At 53.5% G+C, this 24,278-nt stretch overlaps 1 protein-coding gene across 1 annotated transcript in view; it reads right to left on the bottom strand.

Annotated features, from left to right (window-relative positions):
• Positions 1 to 238: 238 nt before the first annotated feature.
• CUNH3orf20 (chromosome unknown C3orf20 homolog) overlaps positions 239 to 24,278 on the bottom strand; it is a 50,377-nt gene continuing 26,337 nt past the window's right edge. The window contains exons 8-15 of the mRNA XM_040247265.1: positions 22,256 to 22,387; positions 16,998 to 17,121; positions 15,430 to 15,682; positions 10,612 to 10,915; positions 8,504 to 8,611; positions 7,283 to 7,425; positions 957 to 1,091; positions 239 to 335 (exon numbers count right to left, since the gene is read on the bottom strand). Of these exons, the coding sequence (XP_040103199.1) occupies positions 239 to 335; positions 957 to 1,091; positions 7,283 to 7,425; positions 8,504 to 8,611; positions 10,612 to 10,915; positions 15,430 to 15,682; positions 16,998 to 17,121; positions 22,256 to 22,387 (1,296 nt within the window). The remainder of the gene's footprint in view (positions 336 to 956; positions 1,092 to 7,282; positions 7,426 to 8,503; positions 8,612 to 10,611; positions 10,916 to 15,429; positions 15,683 to 16,997; positions 17,122 to 22,255; positions 22,388 to 24,278) is intronic.

The following is a 24,278-nucleotide window of genomic DNA, read 5'->3' as shown; positions in this document are numbered from 1 at the left end:
TGGGTCGAAGCGCCGTATCTCTAAGGCCTTGGCCTGGAAAGGGCCGTCAGGGCCTCCGGCTTCGTAGGAGCCAGCGCGTCCCACGGCCGCACCCTGATGCTGGCGGCACGCTCGTTTATTAGGCTGAGTTCAGAGAAGGGGTGGGAGGCTGGAGAGGCAGGGCGGGGGTGGGGGGGCCCAGGAGGAGCGTGGGAGGGGCTGCATCTGGGCTGCGCTCCGGGTGGCCACGGGGGTGGCATCACTTCTTGGAGGCCTGCTTCTTCCAGGTGGCTGTCTTCTTATTGCTCTTCCAGGCTTTGTTGAGAGCACGCAGATCCCAATCAGCCTGGATCATTCTAGAAACCAAAGCAGAGAGAAGCAGGCGCTGGGTGACGGGTGGAGAGGGCTGGTCTGCCAGCACCCGGACCTCCCTGCCTGAGCCGGGGGGCGGGCCCCGCCGCCTCGCAGCTGAGGCCCCTGGGTGTTGCTCCGGTCGGGGGTCCTGGTGACACCTGTGACCTTCCTGGTGCTCAGTTTGGCTTTTCTGTCTTCATGAAAAATAAGAGGTTTTCACGCAGAACACGATTTGCTTCACCGTTACCATGGCCAGTGCGCTGGATCTTGAAGGCCTAGGATGTTTCTTGCCAGGAGGCAGCAGGCAGTCTCAGAGCAATGGGCCTGGGCCGTGGGGCTTTGCCAAAAAGTCTACCAAAGGCCTTCATCTCCACCATCCAGAGCACTGCCAGCAGCACCAGGGAGCCACCTCCAGGGCCAGCTGGACATCATGCTGATAAAAAGGGCCAGACGTCCTGGATTCCTGGAGGACCCACGCCCGGGGGGGCAATGACCTGCCCAAGGTCACTTGGGCCCACGTGGCCTCTGCGGCCTGTGGTGGAGCCGGGAGGCCTTCCATGAGCCACACCCATTCTGCAGACCACAGGAGGGTCCCTGAGCCCTGGGCCGGGGTGGCCACCTACTTCCTCTCAGCTTCGGTGGAGGGCTCCTCCAACTTGTCCCCCAAGGCCAACGAGGAGAGGCTTCCTTGGACGTCCCCCAAGACCGCTTTCTTGGATGAGGCGGGGTCTTCCAGGCTCTGGACGGAGGCTGAAACGCTGTGGGGGAGGCAGGGAGGGAGGGAGCACTCAGTGGAGGCACAGCGGGGGGAGGGGCCCAGGCAGCCGCCCTGGCTCTTCGCCAGCCTGTCAAGGTTCCGGGTCCGAGAAAAGGGCGCTGGAGCTTCTCCTCCCAAGGTGGATGGAGGGAGGACCCCCTGGGACCCGAGACTCCCTGGAGCTCAGTTTCCCTGGCTTCTGTTTACAGCTGGACCTGCCCTTAACCCTGTGTCTGCCACATCGGGTACACCCAACGCTGACTACTGGAAGTCGGCCAAGGGGGCTCCGCAGGGCAAGCAGAGAGAGGCAAGGAGGCCCAGCAAGTTGGTCCCCATGTACCGGGTTAAGGGCTGACTGCGTCCCCCCTGATCCTCAGGCTGGAGTCCTAACCGCTGGGACCCCCAGAACGTGACTTCATTTGGAGATGAGGAGAGACAGAGCCACACCGGAGCAGTGTGACCTCTCATCTACCTGGGGTCCTCACAAAGCGGGGAGTGTGGACGCAGACATGCCTGGCAGACGCCTCGTGAGGACAGCCGTGCAGCCCGGCCCGGGAGCCCCCAGGAGCGGGAGCGGGGCATGAACAGACCCGTCCCTGGTGCCCACGGAGGGAGCCCGGCGGCCACGCCTCCGTCTGACCTCCGGCCTCCTGAGACTCCGGATGGCACCTGCTCAGGCCTATACAGTGCTCACCCCTCAGCGCACCTCAAGGCTCTGCAGCCATCACGGATGATGCACACTCCCCTCGGAGAGCCCAGCCTCCAGAGGCGGCTCCCTGGTGGGCTCCCCTGGGCTGAGGGCAGATGGCGTGAACGGAGGGGGCCCTCCCTCCTGGCAGCTTCAGGGAAGGCCTGGCGGGGGCGGGCTTCTCCCTGGCACTGGGCCCCACCCTTCACGGCGCCCTCCTTGGACCGAGCCTGGGGGTGCAGCTGAGGAGGAGAGGCTCCCCATACCGGGCCCGGCCTGCTGCCAGCTGCCCCTCCTTCCACTGGGGCTCCTCCGCCTCTTCCGATGTAAGCATGCTGTCAAGCGGCACAGCCGGGAAGCGCAGCCCCTCATGGACGGTGGCACTTCACAGTTTACAAGCCTCTGCTTCAGTTTATACGGAACACTACAGTTTATAGAGCCTGGTGAGGATTTCATGGGCGCTTACAGCACTGTGCTCCCTGTTGGAAACGCACTCTTCACAGACAGCTGGTGAGCTGAGAAGGGGTTCTGGCATTTACGAGTGTCTTGTGGTCGACAGAGAGCTTCACAGGGTGCCTGGTACCTTACAGTTTGTGAAGCACGTTCCTAGCTCCCAGCTCAAGGCCATCTCCAAGTCTGGGTCGAGGGCACGTGGAGTTGCAGGACGCTCTGGAGTCCACGGGGCACGTCAGTGTTCACAGCCCCTGTGGCTGGTGGGGCAGGCGACACCTGGCAAAGGGCTCGACCTTTCAGATTTCACCTGAGTCTGCACAGTGCTCCCGGGCTTACGGGGCACACGGCAGTTTACAAAGCAGGCTGTCATCGCAGAGCACATCACCTCTTAGAGCTTCTTGTTCTCTTGACTCCCTGCTCCGAGACGGTCCTGGGAGCACGGGGTCTCCTCCCTACTGGTAGCGGGCAGGTGGCTGTCTGATGCCGTGTACAGGGCACTGCCCGGCCCCGCCTCTCCTGGCACCTGCCTGCCTTCTCTGCTCCCTACGCCAATGGAAGGGCTGCAGGAGGGGGTCCTCGCCTGCCAGGCCTCTGTAGGGGGCTCACCTCCTGGAACATCACCCAGCGGCTGGGAAGAGCCGCAGCTTCACTGTCCTCTCCCCACCGCCCCCTGCCAGGCCCTGTGGGCAGGCCCAGGTGGCAGCAACCACAACAGCGGTGGGCGGATCTGTGTCTGTGGCCCCGAGTGTGGGCCGAGCTGCCTCCCTGGGCCCACGCCCTCTGAATCCGGGTGGCAGCAGAGCTTCCCTGGTGGCTCAGGCAGTAAAGAATCTGCCTGTGATGCAGGAGACCCAGGCTCAACCCCTGGGTCAGGAAGACCCCCTTGGAGAAGCAAATGGCAACCCATTCCAGTATTCTTGCCTGGAGAATCCCGTGGACAGGTGGCGGGCTACAGTCCATGGGGTTGCAAAGAGTCAGACATGCTTAGCAACTAAACCACCACAGACAGAGGTGGCAGGAAAGCAGAGCCCAGTGGGTACGTCTCCTGAGACTTCCTGTGCTAGACACATGGCGGGGTCCCCACGCCCCCACCCAACCTGCCCCTGTGCCACGGAAGGGCTGTGGCTCGTCATGTCTTAGGAACTCAAAGCACCACCAAGTGGAGAGGCGGAGTCAGGCAGAACAGGAAGGACCCTGGGTGAGGGGTGACCAGCGGAGGAGTCACAAGAGTGGGGGTAACCCTGATGGGGAGGCGCCCCCACCCGAGCCCTCCACAGCCCCCAGCCACGGAGCTCACCTTGAGGAGGCCTTAGCGCCTGGGGCCTATCAAGGGCTCCACCTCCTTTGGCCTTGCCCCTCAAAGCTGCCTGGGCTACCCTCCTGCTCAGACCACCCCCGCCCCTGGCTGCCAGCTGCACCCGCGGTCTGGGAATCTGGTGGCCCAGCCTCCATCACCCCCACCCTGGGGGGTGTCCTTCCTGCCCCAGGTCGTGTCACCACCCTGCCCTGGTCCTCTCTGCAGCCCAGCGTGCCTCTGCCCACAGGTACCCATAGCAGGGCCTGCCAGCAGCACAGCCTGCCGTGGCCACAAGGAGGCCTGCCCGAGCCTCATGAGGGTGGTGGGAAGAGCAGCCGGCGAACACCCAGGTGGCAGCAGCTCAGACTCGTGAGGCACCACCTCCGCAGGACGCCACCCTGCATCCTCCCAGCTGTCCTTCTGACCCAGCTGCTGTCTCCCGGCCCCGGGGTCTCGTGACCGTGCCAGCCTGCTGAGCCCTCCTGCAGTGGGGGGCCCTCTGTGCCTCCCATCAGGAGCCCCCTCACATGCCGAGCTCCTTGTGCCACTGCCTGAACCCCACCGCAGAGCCGCAGTGTGTCAAAGAGAAGCCAAGGGGGTGAGGAGAGGGCGGGCCAGTGCGGAGGCGTGCTGAGTACAAGGCTGCCGGGGCCAGAGGCTCACCATCTGCTGGCTGTCTGTGGTCTCCAGGCTGGCCCTGGCTCCCAGCTGCGGCTCTGGGTACTGGGCCAGGAGCCTTCACTGGGCCCTGTGTAGGTGGCCCTGTCCTGGGGGTCAGAGATGACAGCTGGGGCCATGCCCGCAGCGTGATGCTCCTCCCCTGCCTCCACTCAGCCTGGGTGGCTGTGTGCTGAGGGGCCTGGGGAGGCTCCCTCCTGGGTGGGCCTGTGTGGGAGGAAGGAGCCGCAGCACGGAGCAACCCAGAGACCTCCTGAGGGAAGGCAGGCTCACCCTGCGGTGCGGGCTGCGGGACTGATGTGGACCGGTTGGTGGGGCATGGAGGGGATGATCCAGTGGCCGGAGGGAGAACGGGGTCTGGTGCTATCGGAGCGGAAAGCAGAGGGGGGCTTTGAGACCAAAGCAGCGCTCACCCCCAGGAGCCCACGAGCTGAGGAAGACAGCCCCTTCCTCCCCGCTGCGGCAAGCACCCACAGAGCGTCTCCATTCCCCTCTTTTAAAACTGTGAAAAGTAACATAAGATTTACCACCTTAACAGTTGTTCAGTGTACAGTTCAATAGTATGATGTATATAGCATGATGGACGTTCACATTGTTGGGCAACAGATCTCTTGAACTTTTTCATCCTGCAAAGTTGAACCTGTCCCTGTTAAACAAGCCTCCCCACCCCCCGGCCCTGGGCAATCACCACTCTACTCTGTCTCTACGGACCTGACTGCTGTAGGGGCCTCACGTAAGTGCAATCGTACAGTATTTGTGGTGTGTCTGGCCTATTTCACAAAGAAATAAGCGTCCCGCTTCATCCACGTTGCAGCAGGAGTCACAGTTTCCTTCCTTTTTAAGGCCGAATAATACTCCACTGTGTGGACAGACCACGCTTTGTTCATCCACTCATCCATCGATCGGGCGGCTTCTCCAATGCTTAGTGCACTTCACTCCCTTTCACGCCAGTTTCCGGCCCTATGGATGAGCAACGGTAGTGCAGACCCAGGTCTTGTCCACCTCCAAATCCCTAGGGCCAAGCGCAAGGCTGGGCAAGCGGCAGCTGATTAGAAACTGACCGAGTGGCTTGACGTTCAGGCTGCAAAGAGGTGGCCTCTGGAGAGAGGGCTCTCCCATCATTGGAGGCGTGCAGAGGTGGCTGATCATCAGCAGACACCCTGTTTGCCAGCCTCTTCTTGCTCTGACCCGGCCTCTGACGCCCTGGGACAAAATCAGCCCTCGGTCTTCATTCAACAGACATTTCCCAAGGGCCTCCTTTGTGCTGGGCCCTGAGAAGAGGATGTGAAGACAAGAAAGCGGGGGTCCAGGGCTGCTGGGGCAGAGCTCCCAGCCCTCTGACGGCTCACACAGGCCGAGACCTGCAGCCACTTCCCACACACTGCCTGGGCCTCACGGAAGGGCCGGCCTCTGGTGGCCCTGCCCCCCAGGGCTGTAGGAGCCTGGGGCCTTCCCGGGAGCCCTGCAGCACCCCCTCACTGACCATGCCCTGGGCACCCCCACTCTTGTGCTGTTTGTCACAGTCAGCCTCTGAGAGGACCCAGCTCCAGCCATGGTCTGACTGCAAGATGCGAGAGACCCCAGGCAAGAACCACGGGGCTGAGCCCAGTCAGAGACAGTAACAAACGATTCTCTGGCTTCACACAGCTAAGCTGGGGTGATTTGTTTCGAAGATACAGACAGTAGGAACTGTTGTCATGGCAACGTCTTCTGGTAGAGATTCCATTCCCTTTTCCCCTGAGCGCTTTAAAACTGTCAACGATAACAGGCCTTTCGAGAATTAGGAGGCGTCCTACTGGTTTATAACATTTTCAGGAATCTGCCCCTTTCCAATTGCAAGAACCTGGACTGTGTGCATGTTGGGGGGGGCGTCGGGTGTGAGTACGCACACATGAGTGCACACCTGTATGACTTCCCCATCATTTCTCAAAAAGTGTTGTAAACACGCCATCGATTCCCTTCAGAGCCCTTGAACATAGCAAAGTAGGGACCTGGCACTCATTTTAGCACTAACAGCAGCGCTGGGCACTGTCGCTTGCAGCCTCTCAGGAAATGCGGGGGAGCGTCTGGCCGCCGCCGTCCAGGACAGGGAGCAGCGTGCTTCTCCTCACCTTCCCACTTGACAGACACACAAGCAGAGGCCGAGGGAGCCTAAGCGCTTGGCCCAGATCACACAGAGAGGTGGTCTTTCTCCTGCCTCCCCCGCTCCTTTCTATCTTAGGCATACGCAACGTCTTCCCTCTGTAGCTCATCCTTTCGAGGACGGCTATCCCTTGTGTAACAGTCTTTGGCAGCTCCAACACCCCTCAGTGGAGGACCGGCCTTCTGAGCGTTTCTGAAAGTGCCTCCGCCCCATGGCCTTGGCTCATCTTCTGTTTGGCCCCTCCAGCCGTGTCTCCCCTCCTCCTTCTATCTCGGCGTTATTTTTACTTACACCTCGCAGCCCCACTGCCTCCATCCTCCCTTCACCTGGGATTCCCGATGAGCTTGTCTCCAAGGACCTCCAAGCCCCCCACTTTGAGTTTCAGCCACAGCTTTCCTCTCCGCACCGTCAGTGTCTGCCCTTCCACCGGCTCCTCCAGCTCCTGCCTTCCCCACTAAGCACCCCAGGATTCTGGGGTCGCGGGCTGACCTCCAGGTCCCTCCAGGAGTGGATTTCTCCCCAGACCTCTGTAGGGTCAGGCAGACATTCTGACAAGGCCCAAACTCAGCGCCCTGGGGAGACACTGGCGTCAGGACTAGAAAACTGAGGGCCTACTAGGAGGAGCGGGCTACCGGACTCAGCACGTCGGGGGTGCAGTCAGAGGCAGGCCCGTGATGGCGGGCAGGCAATGCTTCTTAGGCAGGTGCTGCCCGAGCACTCAAGAATCCGTGCAGACTCCCAATACCATCGTCAGCAGCGTCATAACCCCAGGCTTGTCCCTGGACCAGGCGATACGCTCTTGCCGCCGAGACACCTACCTTTGTTTGTTCCTCCCGTGCCAAGGGGGCCCAGGCACCTCCCACAGTGCCAGCCCCTCCCTCCCAGCCACCCTGCCCTGCGCCCAACCCTCACCCCACATGTTTCATGCTTTACCTGAATTTGTAGTTCTCAGGCAGGAAGTAGCCCATCTTGCAGTCCTGTCGAGCCTGGAAGATCTGTTTCAGCAGATTCTGCCTGCTGAAGCCATAGCCGTTCAAAACGCAGCCCCCAAAAAGTAGCTTTCCCCCAGCGAACATCTGTTGACACACAAGAAGGACCCAGTGCAAGCTGCCCTCAGCGCTAAATCTCAGGATGGGCCGCTGGCTCTCAGAGCCTGTTCCCGGATCCGAGCCTCCCTTTGGTGGCTCCAGGGAAGGGTGTGCTCTTGCCCAAGTGCCCCAGTGAGTGTGGCCGAGCCTGTTCCCTAGCCAGACCTCTGGGTCAGAGGGCGGCCGCACCATCCCAACCTTTGCTCCCTGCAGGCCTGACCGGCTAAATGCCCCTTCGCAGAGCCCTGGGGCGAGAAAGTGTCTTTCTTCTCAGAGGCCCCCGACCTGCTCTGCCTCTAAGCCACTTATCCCGTATGGCTGATCATCTGGTCCTGGCGGACGGGGGCCCCCTGAGGGCAGGAAACGTAGTTTCTCCTACTGTTCTCTGAACCCCTACCCTCTGTGTGTCAGTCTCAACAAGAGAGGCCTGTCTGAGGTTTCTGTGCAAGGGTACCTGTTTGCTGCAGCCCAAACCAACAAGGAAACAACAAGCATTCAACAGAAGGAACACAAGTAGAGAAACAGAGAGATTCTTGTGCTGCAGGTAAAAATCGTAATTAAAAAGCAGGATCTCAAAGTCAGAACATTCTTGGACAGGCCAGATACCAAAATGAGAGCAGGGTGTGCCCCAGGGCTCCCCACAGCGGCGGTGCCGGCAGGCACCCAGTGCGAACAATGAGGCCATCTGGGGGAGATGATGGAGTGATTCTTTTTCTAAACTGCATTTTCCAAAATCTCTACAACGAATACACATGCTTATACGATATCCTGTATTTAGAAAAACAGTACTTAAAAGTAAACAGGTGAAGAGGATTTGTTTCTTTGGGTGAAGCATCCCCTGCCCCTTCAACCTACGGGGATGGGGACATGTGGGGTCAGCCTGGGGTGGGAGGCTGGGTTCGGGCGACAAGGGTCCAGGCTGCAGCCCCAGCTCAATGTGCTGGGGGCCTCTCGGTCTGTGCTCCTCTCTGGGCCTTGGCCTGGCCCCTACGCCTGCGATTCTGCGAGGGTAGCGGCTGCAGAGGCCAGGGTGGTGGGCAGCAGGCAGCCCTGGGCCCTGGCTCACCAGAATCATGCCCTGCATCACAGCGTACTTCTTCACCAGCAGGGGCGGGTCCCTCTGCAGCGGGCCATCCAGGTCGTAGCGCAGCAGGCGGTAGGGGTCGTGCCGGCACTGCCGAGAGAGAAAGCAGTGCCTGTCGCCCCATGCCAAGGAGATGCACTGGGATTCCCATGTTCTCAGCCAAGTTGGGCTCCCCCGAGCCCCGAACCACAGCCCCCCTCTAACTCCTGCCCAAGGGTCCTTCAGCCCCTGCTGTGACCATCCCTTGACCCCTCCCTTGACCATCCCCAGAGGATGTCTTGGGTCCATTCAGGGCCCTCTACTGGTGAAGGTCATCGCAAACATGACTGCTCACACCATGTGACATCCACGAGCCAGCCTCCTGGGGTCTGCAGGATTTGTTTCTCCCCTTTACCTGGGAGAAGCCCTGCAGAGATCTGCAGGTGGGTCCTGTTCCTGGGGGTCCCCCTTTCCAGGACCCCTCCTCACTCTATCTACGCCGGCTGGCCGCCTCTCTGAACACCCCCCGTCACCCAATCCAGCCAGAACCTGAACTGAACGTACACTTCTGGGTACAGCCTGGTCAGTCCAGAGCAGAGCTGGTCTCTCTCCTCTCCTCCTTGGATGCCACAGACCCACTGATATGACTGCTGTGTAATGCGATGTCTTCTGATTTTATCTGTCTTTTGTTCCAGGTGCCCCCAAGCTTTCCTGTCTGCCCTTTCAGTGTAAAATGTGAAACTGCACCCAGGATTCTAGCTATCAGAGCAGAGGAACATCAGGGAACATTTCTGCCTTAACCGAAGACCCCAGAATGGTGGAACCAGAGTCGCCGTGAGGTCCAACACCACCCCCAGGCCTGTCCTCTGTCCTCAAATCCCGCTGCTCACTCCTGCACTGCTTCACTCACCTCGAGCCAGACCTGTGCCATTCACACTGCCCACACTGGGCCACCACGCCTTCCTGGACTTCCAGACAATTATTCGTGAACAACAAATAGCCCTGAGATAAACTAAAGTCAACGCTAATCTCCCACATGGCCAGGGATGATATCCATACATGGGCAGATGCAGAGCAGGTACTCAGTAATAATGCTCATGGGATCTAACGAAACTGGAACTGGCTCCAGAAGATACATGTGGCTTTGATGTATGAGCCCCATAGGAAGTCTTCTGGCATCTGATCAGAAAGGTTCCACTGCCAAGCCCTGAGCCCTGGCTGGCATGCAGACCCGAGGGGGGGACACTCAGGGGTCAGGGAGGCGGCACCCCAGGGAAGAGGGCTGGAGGGGATACCCCCAGGGCATACATGGAAACTTAGCATCAGGGTTGCAGCTGGAAGAAGAGAAGGCCCAGGGCACCGAGGCTCTGCAGGCAGTCAGCAGGAGGACACGGAGCACTTGTGCTCACACGTGCTCACACCTGGGCCCTCCGCTTCCCATGGTCTGAGGACAAGATCACCCCGTGGAGCATGCCAACCCTGCTAGGAACAGCTAAGACTTGGGAACAACTCTGCAGAAAGGGGTGGGTGGATTCCACGCTCCCCTGACTGACTGACCCCTGGGACTTCAAGCACAGTGAGCTGGAACCTGGAGCAGCCACTCCCTACACACCTTCGCACAGGCCGCTGCCTCCACTGGGAACACTCACCCACCAGCAAAAGCATCTCTTCCTGGGAGCCATGGGCTGACCCTCAGGCGGGCGGCCCTGTTTTGGGATCCTACAGGCCCTGTCCTCTCAGGACCCTCGCCAGGGCTGCCATGAGTGACCCCCTGGGCGCAGGACGCACACCGGGGTGCTCGGCACGAACACTCCAGAGCCCTGAGGGTTCCATGGCGAGCACGGCTCCTCTAGATAGTCTAGTGCATGGCCACCACGTGCAGCTTGTGGTCTGGAAAAAACGGCAGCACCCTGATGGGTCTCAAGGTCAGAACAGGGCCCCACCTCGAGTGGCGACATTCCTCGGGGACAGCAGGGTGAGTGGGAGCGAGTAGGAAGAGCGTGTTCGAAGGCCCAGGGGAAAGGCGATGGAACAGGGCCCCTGGGCGCCCAGCCCACCCCAGCCCCGGGGGTCTCCCCTCCCCCCGCCTCCTGGGCCTGCACGGGACTCACCTGGATGCAGGGAGAGGCGCGGCCCTGCTGCCGGTGGCTGTAGAGCACGTCCAGCAGCCACTGGAGCTGCCCCGACCTGGTGGGGTTCTGGCCTGACACGACCCCGAACACCAGCACCTGACTGGGGTCTCGGGGCGCTGACAGGAAGCGCTCTAGCTCCACGTCGGACACCAGGGGTGCCCGCACCAAGCACCTGCAGCCGGCCCGGATGTCCTCTTTGCTAATGAGCTTCCGCAGCACCAGGGGGCAGTCGGAGAGTGAGGCTGCCCACCTGGTGGGGCTGCGAACCTCTCTGGCCTTCGCTCTGCCAGGAAGAACAAGCAGGTGGCACTCAGTGGGCAGGGCGCAGGCTCCAGCAGCCCAGTCCCAGATCCAGATTGACAAAGGTGACGTGGCCGCAGAGCTGGAGTCGAGATCCAGGCAGTTCTAGCCTGGCCTCCACCACTACTGTGCAGCTCTGCCTTCAAGGGGCCCCTGACCTCTCTGTGCCTCAGTTTCCTCTGGTGCAAAGCGGTATTCACAAGGGAATCCATCCATCCAGCAGACTCTGGAATCATCCTGAACACCTTTCTTTCTCACACATCTCATGTCCCATCCAGTCTATCAGCAAGCTTGTCCACTCTACTTTCAAAACAAATTGAGGGTGCGACCACTTTCCCTGCCCACACTTCTAGAACACACCTAAACCGTCAGCTGCTCTTGCCTGGCTGCCTGCAAGTGCCTCCTCATGGGTCTTTCAATTATCCTGTCATAACCAGGTGGCTCAGCTGGTAAAGAATCCACCTGCAATGTGGGAGCCCTGGGTTCGATCCCTGGGTTGGGAAGATCCCCTGGAAAAGGGCAAGGCTACCCACTCTAGTACTCTGGCCTGGACAGTTCCATGGACTCTATTATAATCCATGGGGTTGCAAAGAGTTGGACACGACTGAGTGACTTTCACTTCACTTCTTAACCAAGTCACACCCAGACATGGACAACTTATGATTATCAAAGGGGAAAAGAGTGTCAAGGGATAAAATAGGAGCTTGGGATGAACATATACACACTACTGTACATAAAATGGGGCTTCCCAGGTGGCCCAGTAGTAAAGAATCGGCCTGTTGGTGCAGATTCGTGGGTTCAGTCCCTGGGGTGGGAGGATCCCCTGGAGGAGGAAGTGGCAACCCACTCAAGTATTCTTGCCTGGAAAATTCCATGCACAGTGGAGCCTGGTGGGTTACAGCTCATGGGGTTACGAAGAGCTGCAAATGCATGTACGTACAAAAGATAAACAACAAGGGCCTATTCCATAGCACTGGGAACTCTACTCGGTGTTTCGTAATAACCTGTAATTCTGTAGTATTATCTAAGGACACTAACCTGAAAAGGTGTGTGTGTGTGTGTGTCGTATGCCTGAAATGTTATTAATCAACTGTGTTGTTGTATTTAGTCACTAGATCGTATCTGTTTGTGACTGCACGGACTAATGCCCACCAGATTCCTCTGTGCATGGGACTTCCCAGGCAAGAATACTGGAGTGGGTTGCCATTTCTTTCTCCAGGGGATCTTGACCCAGAGATTGAATCCTCATCTCCTGCACTGGCAGGTGGATTCTTAACCACTGAGCCAGCAGGGAAGCCCATTAATCTATTACACTCTAATTAAAAAATGTTTAAGAGCCAAGTCACGCCATGTCACTACTCTCTTCCAGCTCCCATCTGCACAGGATAAAAGCCAAAGTCCGTGCAGTGCCCTCCCAGCCTGCGCTTGGTCTGGCTCCTCTCTCACGCCTCGTTCTCCTCCAGCACTCTCACCTCTGCTCGCCGCGCCAGCAGCTCTGGCCTTTCCTCGCCCTCCAACCTCAGAGCCTTTGCGCCTGCCGCTCCTGCTGCCTACTTGGCTTCACCCCCAGGCAACCACCTTCTCACCTTCTTCATGTCTCTGTGCAAATGTCACCTTCTCAGCGACACCCTCTCTGACCGTCCTGTTAGGAACTGCATCCTTCCACCACCAACAAATGTCCCCTGGCCTTGCCTATTTTCCTTAGCACTGCTCACAATCCAAAGCGATACACATTTTGCCTATTTATTTTGGTTATTTCTCCATCCCAACAGAACAAAAATTACATGAAGCCATGAGTTTGGAGAGTTCTACTCAACAGGATAATAGTAAAGACTCAATTGTTGCTGTTCAGTGGCTAAGCTGTGTCTGACTCTTGTGACCCCATGGACTACAGCACACCAGGCTCCCAAGTCCTTCACTATCTCCCATAGTTTGCTCACATTCATGTCCATTGAGTCGGTGATACCATCCAACCATCTCATCCTCTGTCATCCCTTCTCCATTGGCCTTCTATCTTCCCTAGCATCATGGTCTTTTTCAATGACTTGGCCTTTTGCATCAGGTGGCCAAAGTATTGAAGCTTCAGCTTCAACATCAGTCCTTCCAATAAATATTCTGGGTTGATTTCCCTTAGGGTTGACTAGTTTGATCTCGTGGCAGTCCAAGAGACTCTCAAAAGTCTTCTCCAGCACCGTAATTCAAAACAATCAATTCTTTGGCACTCAGTCTTCTTTATGGCTCAGCACTCACATCTGTACACGACTACTGGAAAAACCACAGCTTCGACTAGATGGACCTTTGCCAGCTAAGTAATGTGCTGCTTTCTAATATGCCATCTAGGCTGGTCACAGCTTTTCTTCCAAGGAGCAAGCGTCTTTTAATTTCATGGCCACAGTCGCCATCTGCAGTGATTTTGGAGCCCAAGGAAATGAAGTCTGTCATGGTTCCATTGTTTCCCCATTGGTTTGCCATGATGGGACCGGATGCCCTGATCTTGAGTTTTTTGAATGTTGAGTTTTAAGCCAACTTTTCCACTCTCCTCTTTCACCCTTGTTAAGAGGCTCTGTAGTTCTCTCCACTTTCTGCCATTAGAGTGGTATCATCTACATAACTGAGGCTGTTGATATTTTTTTCCCAGCAATCTTAATTCAAGCTTGTGATTTATCCAGCATAGCATTTCACATGATGTACTGTGCATAGAAGTTACATAAGCAAGGTGACAACATACAGCTTGTTGCACTCCTTTCCCAATTTGGAACCACTCAGTTGTTCCATGTCTGTTTCTAACTGGTGCTTCTTGACCCACATGGAGGTTTCTCAGGAGACAGGTAAGGAGGTCTGGTATTCTCAACTCTTAAAGAATTTTCTGCAGTTTGCAGTGATCCACACAATCAAAGGCTTTAACAACAGTCAATGAAGCAGAAGTAGATGTTGTTCTGGAATTTTCTTGCTTTATGATTCAACAAATGCTAGTAATTTGAGCTCTGGTTCCTCTGCCTTTTCTAAACCCAGCTTGTACATCTGGAATTTCTCAGTTCACATACTGTGGAAGCTTAGCTTGAAGGATTTTGAGCATAATGTTGTTAGTGTGTGAAATGAGAGCAACTGTATGACAGTTTGAACATTCTTTGGCATTGCCCCTCTTTGGGATTGGAATGAAAACAGATCCTCATAAAATAAAATGGACAGTCTCTGTGGACCTACAGGATCTAGCAGACATACACAAACAGCAATTTCACATCCAGGAATATCCCAGCTAGAAAGAAGGACGTACGCAAACACCAGCATGGTTTGTCATTACCCAAACGGTAAGCAACTAAATATTCGTCAACATTAGGATGTACAAAATTTTTAGTGTAATCCTACAATAGATTATTACATAGCAATGAAAAGAGGCAGAATTTTGCCACACAGAACAACATGGATAAATCTCACAGTATAACATTGAGCAAAAGAGGCCAGAACCGAAAGGATACATACTGAATGGTTCTGTTGAAATAAGTTAAAAAATAAACACTAAAGGGAAATTCTATTTCTTGGGGCTGATGGGGTATGCTCACTTACAGATACACACTGAGCTATACACTTAGGATTTTTTTCATTTTCCTGTATTTTATAAAATTTTAAAGCATATGAGATACCTCGATCCTATGCATTTTTCTAAGTTTCTTGAAACCTCGTGAATCAGATGGTGTCATTCCTGCCTCACAGTTGCGGAACGGCTTCCTCTGAGGCTCACGGGTCCGCCTGGCCGGCTCCTGCCTGCCTCTCTGCGCTCACTGGGTGTCCCTCTCCCACCTTCCTGACGATGCTCCACCCTGGTCTCCTCACTCTCCCTTACTCACAGCAGACTCGTTCTTGTCTCACGGTCCCTGTGCTTGTTTCATCCTCCGCCTTATGCTCCTTCCCCATCCTTTTTTCTACTCCTTCAGGCCTCTATTGACATATCTCTTCAGAACTGCTTCCCCGGCTGTCCACCTAGGGGCACACATCCCGCCCCCCTCCCCAGCCACTCGCCATGCTTGGGGCTGGCTGGCCTTTGACCGGATGGCAAGCACCATAGTCTTTGCAGCGCCGGTGGCCTCAGTTACAGTGACGAACCATTTTTGTCCTCGCAGGAAAGCGACTACAGACCACAGATGAATGAGTGGGCGTGGGCATGTCCCAATAAAACCTTACTCATGGGTCCTGACATTGGAATTTCCTATCATTTCACATGTCACAAAAAACTCTTTTGATGTTTTTCTTCCTAAGCATTTAAAAACATAAAAATGACTCTTCGCTAGCCCATAAACAAAGCAGGCAGTGGGGGCCAGACTTCAGCCCTGGCCGTAGCTTGCCAGCCTATGCTCTAACCCTTTCTACTTTCTTCCCAGGCTTTATCCCCATCTAAGATATTTTGGCTGTTCACAGGTCTCTCTTCTATCTTTTCTCCCTCGGGTTTGTCCACCGTTGTGAGCCTCCTAACCCTCTTAGCATCCGACACATGAAGCCCACCTGCGTGGAGCCACGGCCTTGGTGTGGAACTTGCTGGGCTTCTTCCTCGTGGGGCTCACAGGAGCCGACTCAGGCTCTTCCTTTGAAGGCACTTCAATCAAGGACTCGGGGCGGGCTGACTGCGACCGTAGTAAGAGCGTATCTCCTGAGTACAGACTCAGCTTGGTGCTGCGTTCGGGGAAGAGCCCGGACTTCAGTCTGGTCCGACTGGCTTCTGCCTCTTCCTTTATTGGGTATTTGATGGTGAACAGACCTGTGGACAGAGGACCCTGGGGTTGCTCCCCTGGCTACCATGCCTTCTCTAAGGCTGCACGATTGCCGCTCCTCTCTGGCCTGCACTCCCTAGAGTCTGATGCAGGACTGCCCCCACTACTGTTGTCTGGCCCAGCGCTCCCACCCCAGTGCGGGTAGCAGGCCACTCAGAGCCGGCCGAATGCAGGACCACATCAACCTCGATTCTGGCCCTCTGTCAAGAACCCAGCTCTGATCCCTCCTGCCCCGTGGGCCTGTGTTTCGCTCAGCTTTGTGTTCTTACAGTACTCAGTGTAGAGGCTGGGTGCCCAACATGTTCCCGCTCGTCCCGGTGCCTCCAGCTCTGTTCTTTGCTGTACTGATTGTCTTTTGTTTTCTCTACTAGACTGGCCAGAGACCTCCCATTTCTTCATTCACTTACCAAACGCTTCCTCAATGTCAGGCACTGGGCATAACGATGATCCCGCACAGGGCTCCCTGCCTCTGGGAGCTCCAAGCAGGAGTTGGGGACAGGGGTGGGAAAGGAAAGAAATACTCATAATGCCAGGTGGGAAGACTTATAATTAGAGCACAGACAAAGTGCCGTGGGAGCCCAGAGGCGTGGGTGACAGTCTGCTAGAAGGCACAGGAAGGCTTTCCAGAGGCAGGGCGGAGCAGAACTGAGTATCTGGGGACAAGGAGCAACTCCCCAGGGAGGCTGTGGGGGGGCACCACAGCCCTTGTGTGCCCAGCCAGGGGATGGCATGGGGTGGGAGAATCAATGTTTCTTCATACCCGGGCCCATGAGCAGTGAGGAAGAGAGCCCAGACGTGGGAGGGGTCTCAAGGCCACCCATGCCAGCCCTGGAGAATCCGCAGGCCTGACAGGGTCAGCCTGGTGACTTGGCTGTTTTCCTCTCTTATACCAAGACCTTCAACAAGGAGAGGAACAGGGGGTGCAAGTGGATGATGGATGATATGGGAGATGGAGCCAAAAAATGAACCCTGTGTGGGTGGGTGTGAGGACAGAGAGAGCAACAGAAAGACCAAGAGAAACCCAGGAAAAAAGCAATCACGTGGAGCACAGAAAAAAGCAATCACATAAAGACGCACAGAAAGCTCTCAGAAGCTGAGGTTGGCAAAGGCCGCCATTATCAGCTGAGCGGCCCTGAGGAAGCTCCTTCCCCACTCTGAGCCTCGTCGTCCCATCACTAATGGGGAATCCTGCTGCGCCATCTCCCTGGGGTGGTGAAGAGCTGTCCTTGGAGGTGACCTGAAGGTGGCCCAGGATCTGGGAAGCCCTGGGACAGGACTGCACCCCCGTTTCTGCCTCCCTACCTGCCGCCAGCAGGATGGAGTTCATGAACTGGGACACTGTCTTCTGAAACCGCCTCTTGATCTCTGCCAGGGCCCGGCTCATCTTAGATATCTTTTCGTCCATGATGCTGATTCTGCGGGTTATCTAGGGAGAGGCCAAGGGAAGGGCATCAGCAGCAGCCCCACCGGGAGCCGTCTGCCCGGCCCAGTGACCATAGGCATGGCCCGGCACAGAGGATGTGCCGTCCCTGCAGGGGACCCACCTTGTCCCCTCGACCCAGCGAATTCCTGCAAGCTGACTCAACCTGCCCCAGATGTTCCCCCTCCCCCAGGGATGCTGGTTGCTCTGGGCAGAACTGTTCCTTGCCTTGGACCCCCACTGTGCTCTCGATGGGGTAAGACAGAGGTTAGGTAGCCCTTTGTGATCAGCTGCGTGAGAGCCTGTCTCCCCAGCCAGACTCCAACCTCCTGGAAGACAAGCATCGGCTCTTGGTGTCCCTTGTATCTGGGAGCCAAGCATATAGGAGGCGCTCAGTTTATGCTTGTTGTATTAGGAATAACTGGATGGCCAAATGCCTCTCGGGAGCCTCTGCTGCCTGCATGACCCTCAGAACCCTTTCGCCCCGCTGGCAGCTCTCAGCTAGGAAGCCACAGTGTGCCAGGGTTCCCCTGACTGACTGGTGCCCATGGGCGCCAGGCCAGGCCTCTAGCTCAGTTTGGGATCACTGCAAAGGGCCACCTCCTGGGAGGCAAGTTGAGGCCATCCTGCAGGCCAGCCTCTGCTTCTGCTGGGGTGGGTCGAGGCTCAGCTTCTGGAGGTCATGCAATCAGTGTCTGACTTTTTTTCCAGGAAGTCCTGGCCAACTCGCTAAGCCAGCAGTAATCACTCTCCATGCTGAGCTTGCACACCTGCTCATTCCTGGCTTTCCTGCCCTGGATTCTGATCACCTTTTACTTTATCCCTAAAACTTCACCAGTCCCCTGAAGCAGGGTCCATGATGTCTGTATCTCCCACTTCACACAGAGGAGGTGGGAAGTAATTTTTCCCCTGAAGAATTGAAGCCTCAATTAGAGAATAGGGTGGGCGGTGGACAGATTTTTGAAGAACAGTGACGTCAGCTACATGTCCCTCTTTGTCCTGCAGGCAAGGCTTCTGTAAAGAATGCCCCAATTAACAGCAAAGCCTCAACCATCCTTCTGATGGTTGGTCCCAACCTCTGTCTCTGGGCTAATTTTATTTATTTTTAATTTATACCCAGTCTTGCTTCCAAAAAGGATTTGAGGCAGTACTGGGTGAATAAAGCATTTAAAATGAAGCATTTCCTTGCTTCCAAAGTGCTGCCTTGATAGAAATATTTAGTGAGGAGCCTGAGTGCAGGGCCATAAAATCTGGGACTACCACTCTGCCTGTCACTTTGATGGGTGGTTCCTTCCAGGGTAATGTGTGTCTGGGGAACCATTTAACAAGTGACAGGGACTGTGAGGGAAGAGGCCACCTTACCTGCATCCCTCAGCTTCCCTAGATGACTACAGGTTTGCTGCTGGGTGACAGGTAGCCCCAAATACACACACACACACACACACACACACACACACACATGATGGAGCTGAACTGAATTTTAAAATCCCAGGAAAGAAGTGTGGGAAAGTTGGGTGGGCCTTCACACATCACGATACAAATGGGGACTCTGAGACCCAGGAAGGGATGGTAGATGAGATGGCCCGAGGCCCCCTCCTAGACAAGGCTCTCTCTCTCAAGATTTCACATAAAAATATCAAGATGCTTAACCTGCAAGCGAGGCTTGACATTTGGAAATCCTGCTTCCCACAACAAGCTTGATAGTTCCTCATTTGTCGTTTTTCTGGTCAAAGGTTATAAAATCCAGTACACCACCCTGCATTCTCAAAGAGAAGGGGTTGTGACGAGGACGCTTTGGGGCAAGTCAGTTTCCTCTGTCAACAGTAACACCTAGACTGTTACCTAGAATGCAGTGGTTTTCAGAAGCTGTCCTAATGTATTTGCCTGTTTATCCCTACACCAAATGTCCCCAAGACAGTTATGCATTTTGAGTTATGACATCCGTATCTGATTTCAGTGCCTTTAGACCATGAAAGTTTTCCACCTTGCTTTACATCGCTGGATATGTTCCAGTGTTTCCTACTTTACAGTCTATAGGAACTTAAATCTATATCCTGCTGTTGTGTGAAAATTGTATATCTAAATCTTAAGTATGTTGAATTGGTTCATAGTGCTCTTCATGTCTACTGTATCCTTCTACTTTTTCCAATCTATTAATTCTGTTAATTTTTGAGTTTCATATTGAAACTCCAACTAAAATCTTAATTTCTCTACTTAAAAAATAACTAACATATAGTAGAACTGTATGTAAGTTTGTTCTGTATTTTTCAAATCTCCTGTAAATGTGTTATCATACTTTTATAATTTAAAAAAATAAAAAAGAGTTACAGTGTACTTGTTAATAAACAACTTTCAGCTTCCTTCTGCACCGTCAGCCTCTGCAAGCTTCCTGTAGTGGGAATTCCACCTTTAGATTCCTGCTGTAGATCTGCTAGAAATATAAGGCAAGCTGCACATGTGGTTTTAAATGTTCCTGAAGCCACATTAAAAAGTTCTCAGAAGATGAAATCAATTCTAATAACATATTTATCCAACACAATATGTCAAAAATATGATGACTGCAACATGTAATCAAAATAAATGCTCAGTAAGAACTGTGACATTCTCTTTTCATACTGAGTCTTTGAAATGCAGCATGTGCTTTCTCTTCCCGCCCATCTCAGTCTTGAGTTGTCACATTTCAAGTGCTCAATAGGCATCTGTGACTCACAGCTACCGTGTTGGAACACAACGCTTTGGACCTCTAATTCTAGCTCATGAAGACTGCATTTAGTTAAGGAAACATAAGACGTGAATGACTGTGGGGCTTTCCGAGGCCCAGAGGGCATGTTTGGTATGTGGACTTAAGAGTGACTTCTCTCGGCTGTTTCATGAGGGTCTTTAACTGCTTACATCGTGGTTCTCAGCCGTGATCCAACTTTAAAAGATTATCAGATAGGAGGGTACCAGAAAAAAGATGCATTACTGCAATTTTACAGGGACAAAATTTTTCTATTACCTACTGCCTTGATAAGTCAATGCACATTTAAAAAATACAGTATAAAAAGGTTTTCAAGAACTATAGACATGGGACCGCATAGAGTCTGTGTACTTAGGCACCCAAGAGTGACATTCAGAGTACGAACAGGGGACTAAACTGACAGAATGGCCTCAGCACTCAGCATAGTCATCTGTCTCAGCCCAGAGGGACTCAACACCCTGAGGCTGCTTTGGTCTTTGGTGTGGGGAGTGTGGGCTGAAGTAACAGGTATCTGAGTTTCCCGGCTGCTTGAGGAGACCCTTGAAAGAACCCAGCACCCCCTCAGCTTCCCTCGCTCCCCTACACCAAGCTGGAGAAGCTGCATCACAACCACAGGAATGCTTTTGCCCCTGCCATTAGACTGAACGTATCTCACAGACAAGAAGGAGTGAGGCCTCTTAAATATCCTTGGCAGGCAATCTAGCACATGGCAGGTGCCAATTTATATTTATTGAATTAGACAATCAATTAAAATAGTTGAAATGCTACCAAAACGAAAGAAAAAAACAGTGCAGCGCGTCCCATCTTGCTCAGATAACACTGCTGCTGCTGCTGCTAAGTCACTTCAGTCGTGTCCGACTCTGTGCGACCCCATAGACGGCAGCCTACCAGGCTCCCCTGTCTCTGGGATTCTCCAGATAACACTGGTCTCCAACAAATGTCTGCCTCACCTGTGCCCACAGAAAGGGAAACTGGGACACTTCTGAGAGTGAAACTAAAGTGAAAGTTGCTCAGTCGTGTCTGACTCTTTGCAACCCTATGGACTATACAGATCATGGAATTCTCCAGGCCAGAATACTAGAGTGGGTAGCCATTCCCTTCTCGAGGGGATCTTCCAAACCCAGGGATCGAACCCAGGTTTCCTGCACTGCAGGTGCGTTCTTTAACCAGCTGAGCCACAGGGGAAACCCAAGAGTGAAAGGGACGGGACTAATAATTTCTGGGCTGACAAGTATGAACCGGGACTGGGCCGGGGAAGACTGGGAGGTGTGGTCCCCCTGCTTCCACTCCAAGCAAGCCAATCCCTTGTGTGTAATGCCAGTGGCTGCTGCCCCCACGAGTCCTTGGCTACCCCACTGTCTCACAATGAATGTCAACTGTTCTCCTCTGGACTTTAAACTCCTGGGGGATCAGGGACTTTGTCCCCTTCATCCTATCCATCTCTCTGCAATACTATGGACCAGGCACAGAGGAGGTTCCATGAAGACCCAGGGAATGAAGAACTGGGTTTCCAGACTCTGCCACTGTCTCACCTGCCCCTTAGCAAGTACTTCATCTAGAGCAGTCCTCATACTGAGTCCCGGGGCAATAGACCCAGGTAGGAATCCCCAGTTCAGTAGAGAAGGCTGGCTTATAACTAAAGCAGTGCTGGAATGAGGGGAATCACAGCTGGGAGGGCTGAGTAAGGGGCCAGGAGGACTCTACCTGGGACAGGTAAGGAGGTGGTGGAGAGGATCAACACACAGGCCCCATAATCTTCCTTCAGGAACACAGTCCTGCCTACTCATTTGCTCAAGTGGTGTACCAGGGACTGATCATACCCTTCGGCTCCTGGGTTGGACATGACACTCAAGCCTGGCCAGTGAGAGCATCACACACTCCTGGCCACAGAGAACATTCCAGGCATGGGCACCAGATGGAGCCAATGATGTTAGTGTTGGCACCTCTACTGGAACACACAGCAAAGAGAGGTTCTTTTTCTCTTGGGAAAACCAAAGCTGGAAGAACAATGAGCCCGGAGAGGCTCATGACCATCTGGTAACCATAAGGTGAGAAAAACTCCTTGAGAACAAAGCCAACAAAGAGGAGGGCACAGCGAGGGGATGGGAAGATCTTACAGCACCCTTTGAGGGCCTGGATCTAGTCATGTCTGATGCTGCCTACCTACAGACTGACTTTTCAGTTTACTGAGCCTACACTGTCTCTTCCCATACTTAGGCTAGTCTGCACTGGATTCTGAGGCACCTGAATGACACTCAACACAAGTTTCAGAGAGAAGGCAGTACTGAAGTCTGACACTGAATGGTGAGCAGAAGTCCACTAGGCAGGGAAAGAGGTCAGGCCTTGTATGGGGTGAGATGCTCTGGGCTCAGCCCCGGGCAACTGGTCTATGAGCCTTACCCGCTTATCGTGCGATATCCCGTGGGGACAGTTGCTGGCCGATATGGGGAGCGTTACTGTCTCATTCATGGAGGTGAAGGTGACCGTCATGGTGTCCTGCCCGAGCACCGTCAGCTTCATTTGCTCGTTCACCTGTGGATGAAGGAACCAGGACTCGGTGGGTCCCTGCTTCTGCTATCCCACCTACTGCTCCTGACACACCGCAAAACACAAAACCCCTCTCGGCCTGGGGCTGAGGGAGCCATGAGATCTTTCTGGTTATTATGTTAGAATCTTGCTTTCACGGAGAAGATAAAAGAACCCCTATTTCTCTTTGCGGAATTAGCAGAAAAAGTAAGGATGTTTCTTCACCACTGCCCCTTCCCTTTCCAACCCAAACCTGTAAGCAGCTGTGAAGGAGACGGAGGGATCCAACAGCCGAGTCAGCTCTTACCAGGTTGATTTCCCCCACAGAGATGGGAAAAAATACAACAAAACAACTATCCAAAGGCTCCTAAGAGTGAGCAAAAGCAGGCAGATTTCTGAGTCAAAACTTAAAAGGACCAACATGGGATGAATTCCCTCTGGCCCAAAGAACCAAAGGACAAAACCTGGGGCAAACTACAGTCACAGAAAAATAAGGAGAAATTTACAGAAGGGATAGAGAAATAGACTCTTGGGTGTTATTAATAATCAGGCCACAGCTCTAGCTGATCCCTGGACCATGTGTGAACAGTGCAGACTCAAGGCAGCTTACTTCCAGGGAAAGAGAACACTGAACTGAGATTTGAGCTGCTGCCCACTACTGGTAAGACAAAGTTTGCACTATAAGTAAGTCCACTGCCTATTAAAACAAAAACAATCAACAGATCAGAACTCAGAGACTCTAAAACATAACATCCACAATGTCGGCAATCCAAAACAACTCAATATGTGAAGAACCAGTCAAGTGTGAGCCATTCTCAAGGCAACAAATAACCAATCCTGTCTGATATGTCCCAGATGTTGAAATTAGCAGACAAGGCTTTATAGCAGCTAATTTAACTATGTTCGATAAAGCAAACAAAGATATACTTATGATGAAAAAAATTAGGAAATCTCAGCAGAGAAACAGAAAATATAAAAAGCAGCTAAATGGAAATTACAGAGTTGAAAGTAAATACCTGGAATTTCTAACCTTCACAGGATTAGCACAACAGCAGAATGGAAATGACAGAATAAAGTCAGTGAACTTGGAGATACATCCATGTAAATTATGTAATCTGAAAAATAAACAGAAAAATATTGAACAACAACAAAAACAGCAGAGCTTCAGGGACCTTCAGGACAATCTTAACACGTCTAAAATACATGTAATTGGAGTCTCAGAAGAGATGGAAAGAGATTGGAGCACTCCCCCCAGCCCCAAATAGGGGCAGAAGACTCCCCAAATTTGATGAAAGATGTGAATTTACAGATTAAAGAAGCTCAGTAAACCCCAAACAGAATTTATAGGAAGATAACCTCATGCAGACACATCATAGTCAAAGTTATAAAACAAAAACAGAAAAGCTTGAAAGCAGCTAGAGAAAATGAACAATGATTTAAATGACCACAGATTTCTCATCAGAAACTATGGAGGACAGACACAATGGAACATCTTTAAAATGCTAATTTTTTTAAGAAGTCAAACAGAATTCCATACCCGACAAAAATATTTTTTCATAAAAACATTTTCCATGTGAAAAACAACAGAATTTGTTGCCAGAAGATATTCATTTCCAGAAATGCTAAAGGAAGTTCTTCAGGCTGGAGAGAAATGATACCAGGAGGAAAATGGATTTTCAGAGAGGAATGAAAATGCTGGGAATGGTAAACATCTGGGCAGAAACAAACTAGCCACTGCAGCCTTCAAGACAGCATGCAAACTCCTCGGCCTGACATCCAATGCCTCTTGCCTCCACCCCATGATACATACAGCTCCTGGCTTCTTTTCTTTCATGAAAAGCACCTGTGAACTTTTAACAACGCCGCACTGACGCCTAACTTTGGACATACTATTCCT

This window comes from Oryx dammah, unplaced genomic scaffold (genome assembly GCF_014754425.2).
Source record: "Oryx dammah isolate SB20612 unplaced genomic scaffold, SCBI_Odam_1.1 HiC_scaffold_9, whole genome shotgun sequence".
NCBI lineage: Eukaryota > Metazoa > Chordata > Mammalia > Artiodactyla > Bovidae > Oryx > Oryx dammah.
The sequence above is the reverse complement of the archived record's forward strand: the minus strand, read 5'-3'. Positions and strand labels throughout refer to the sequence as shown.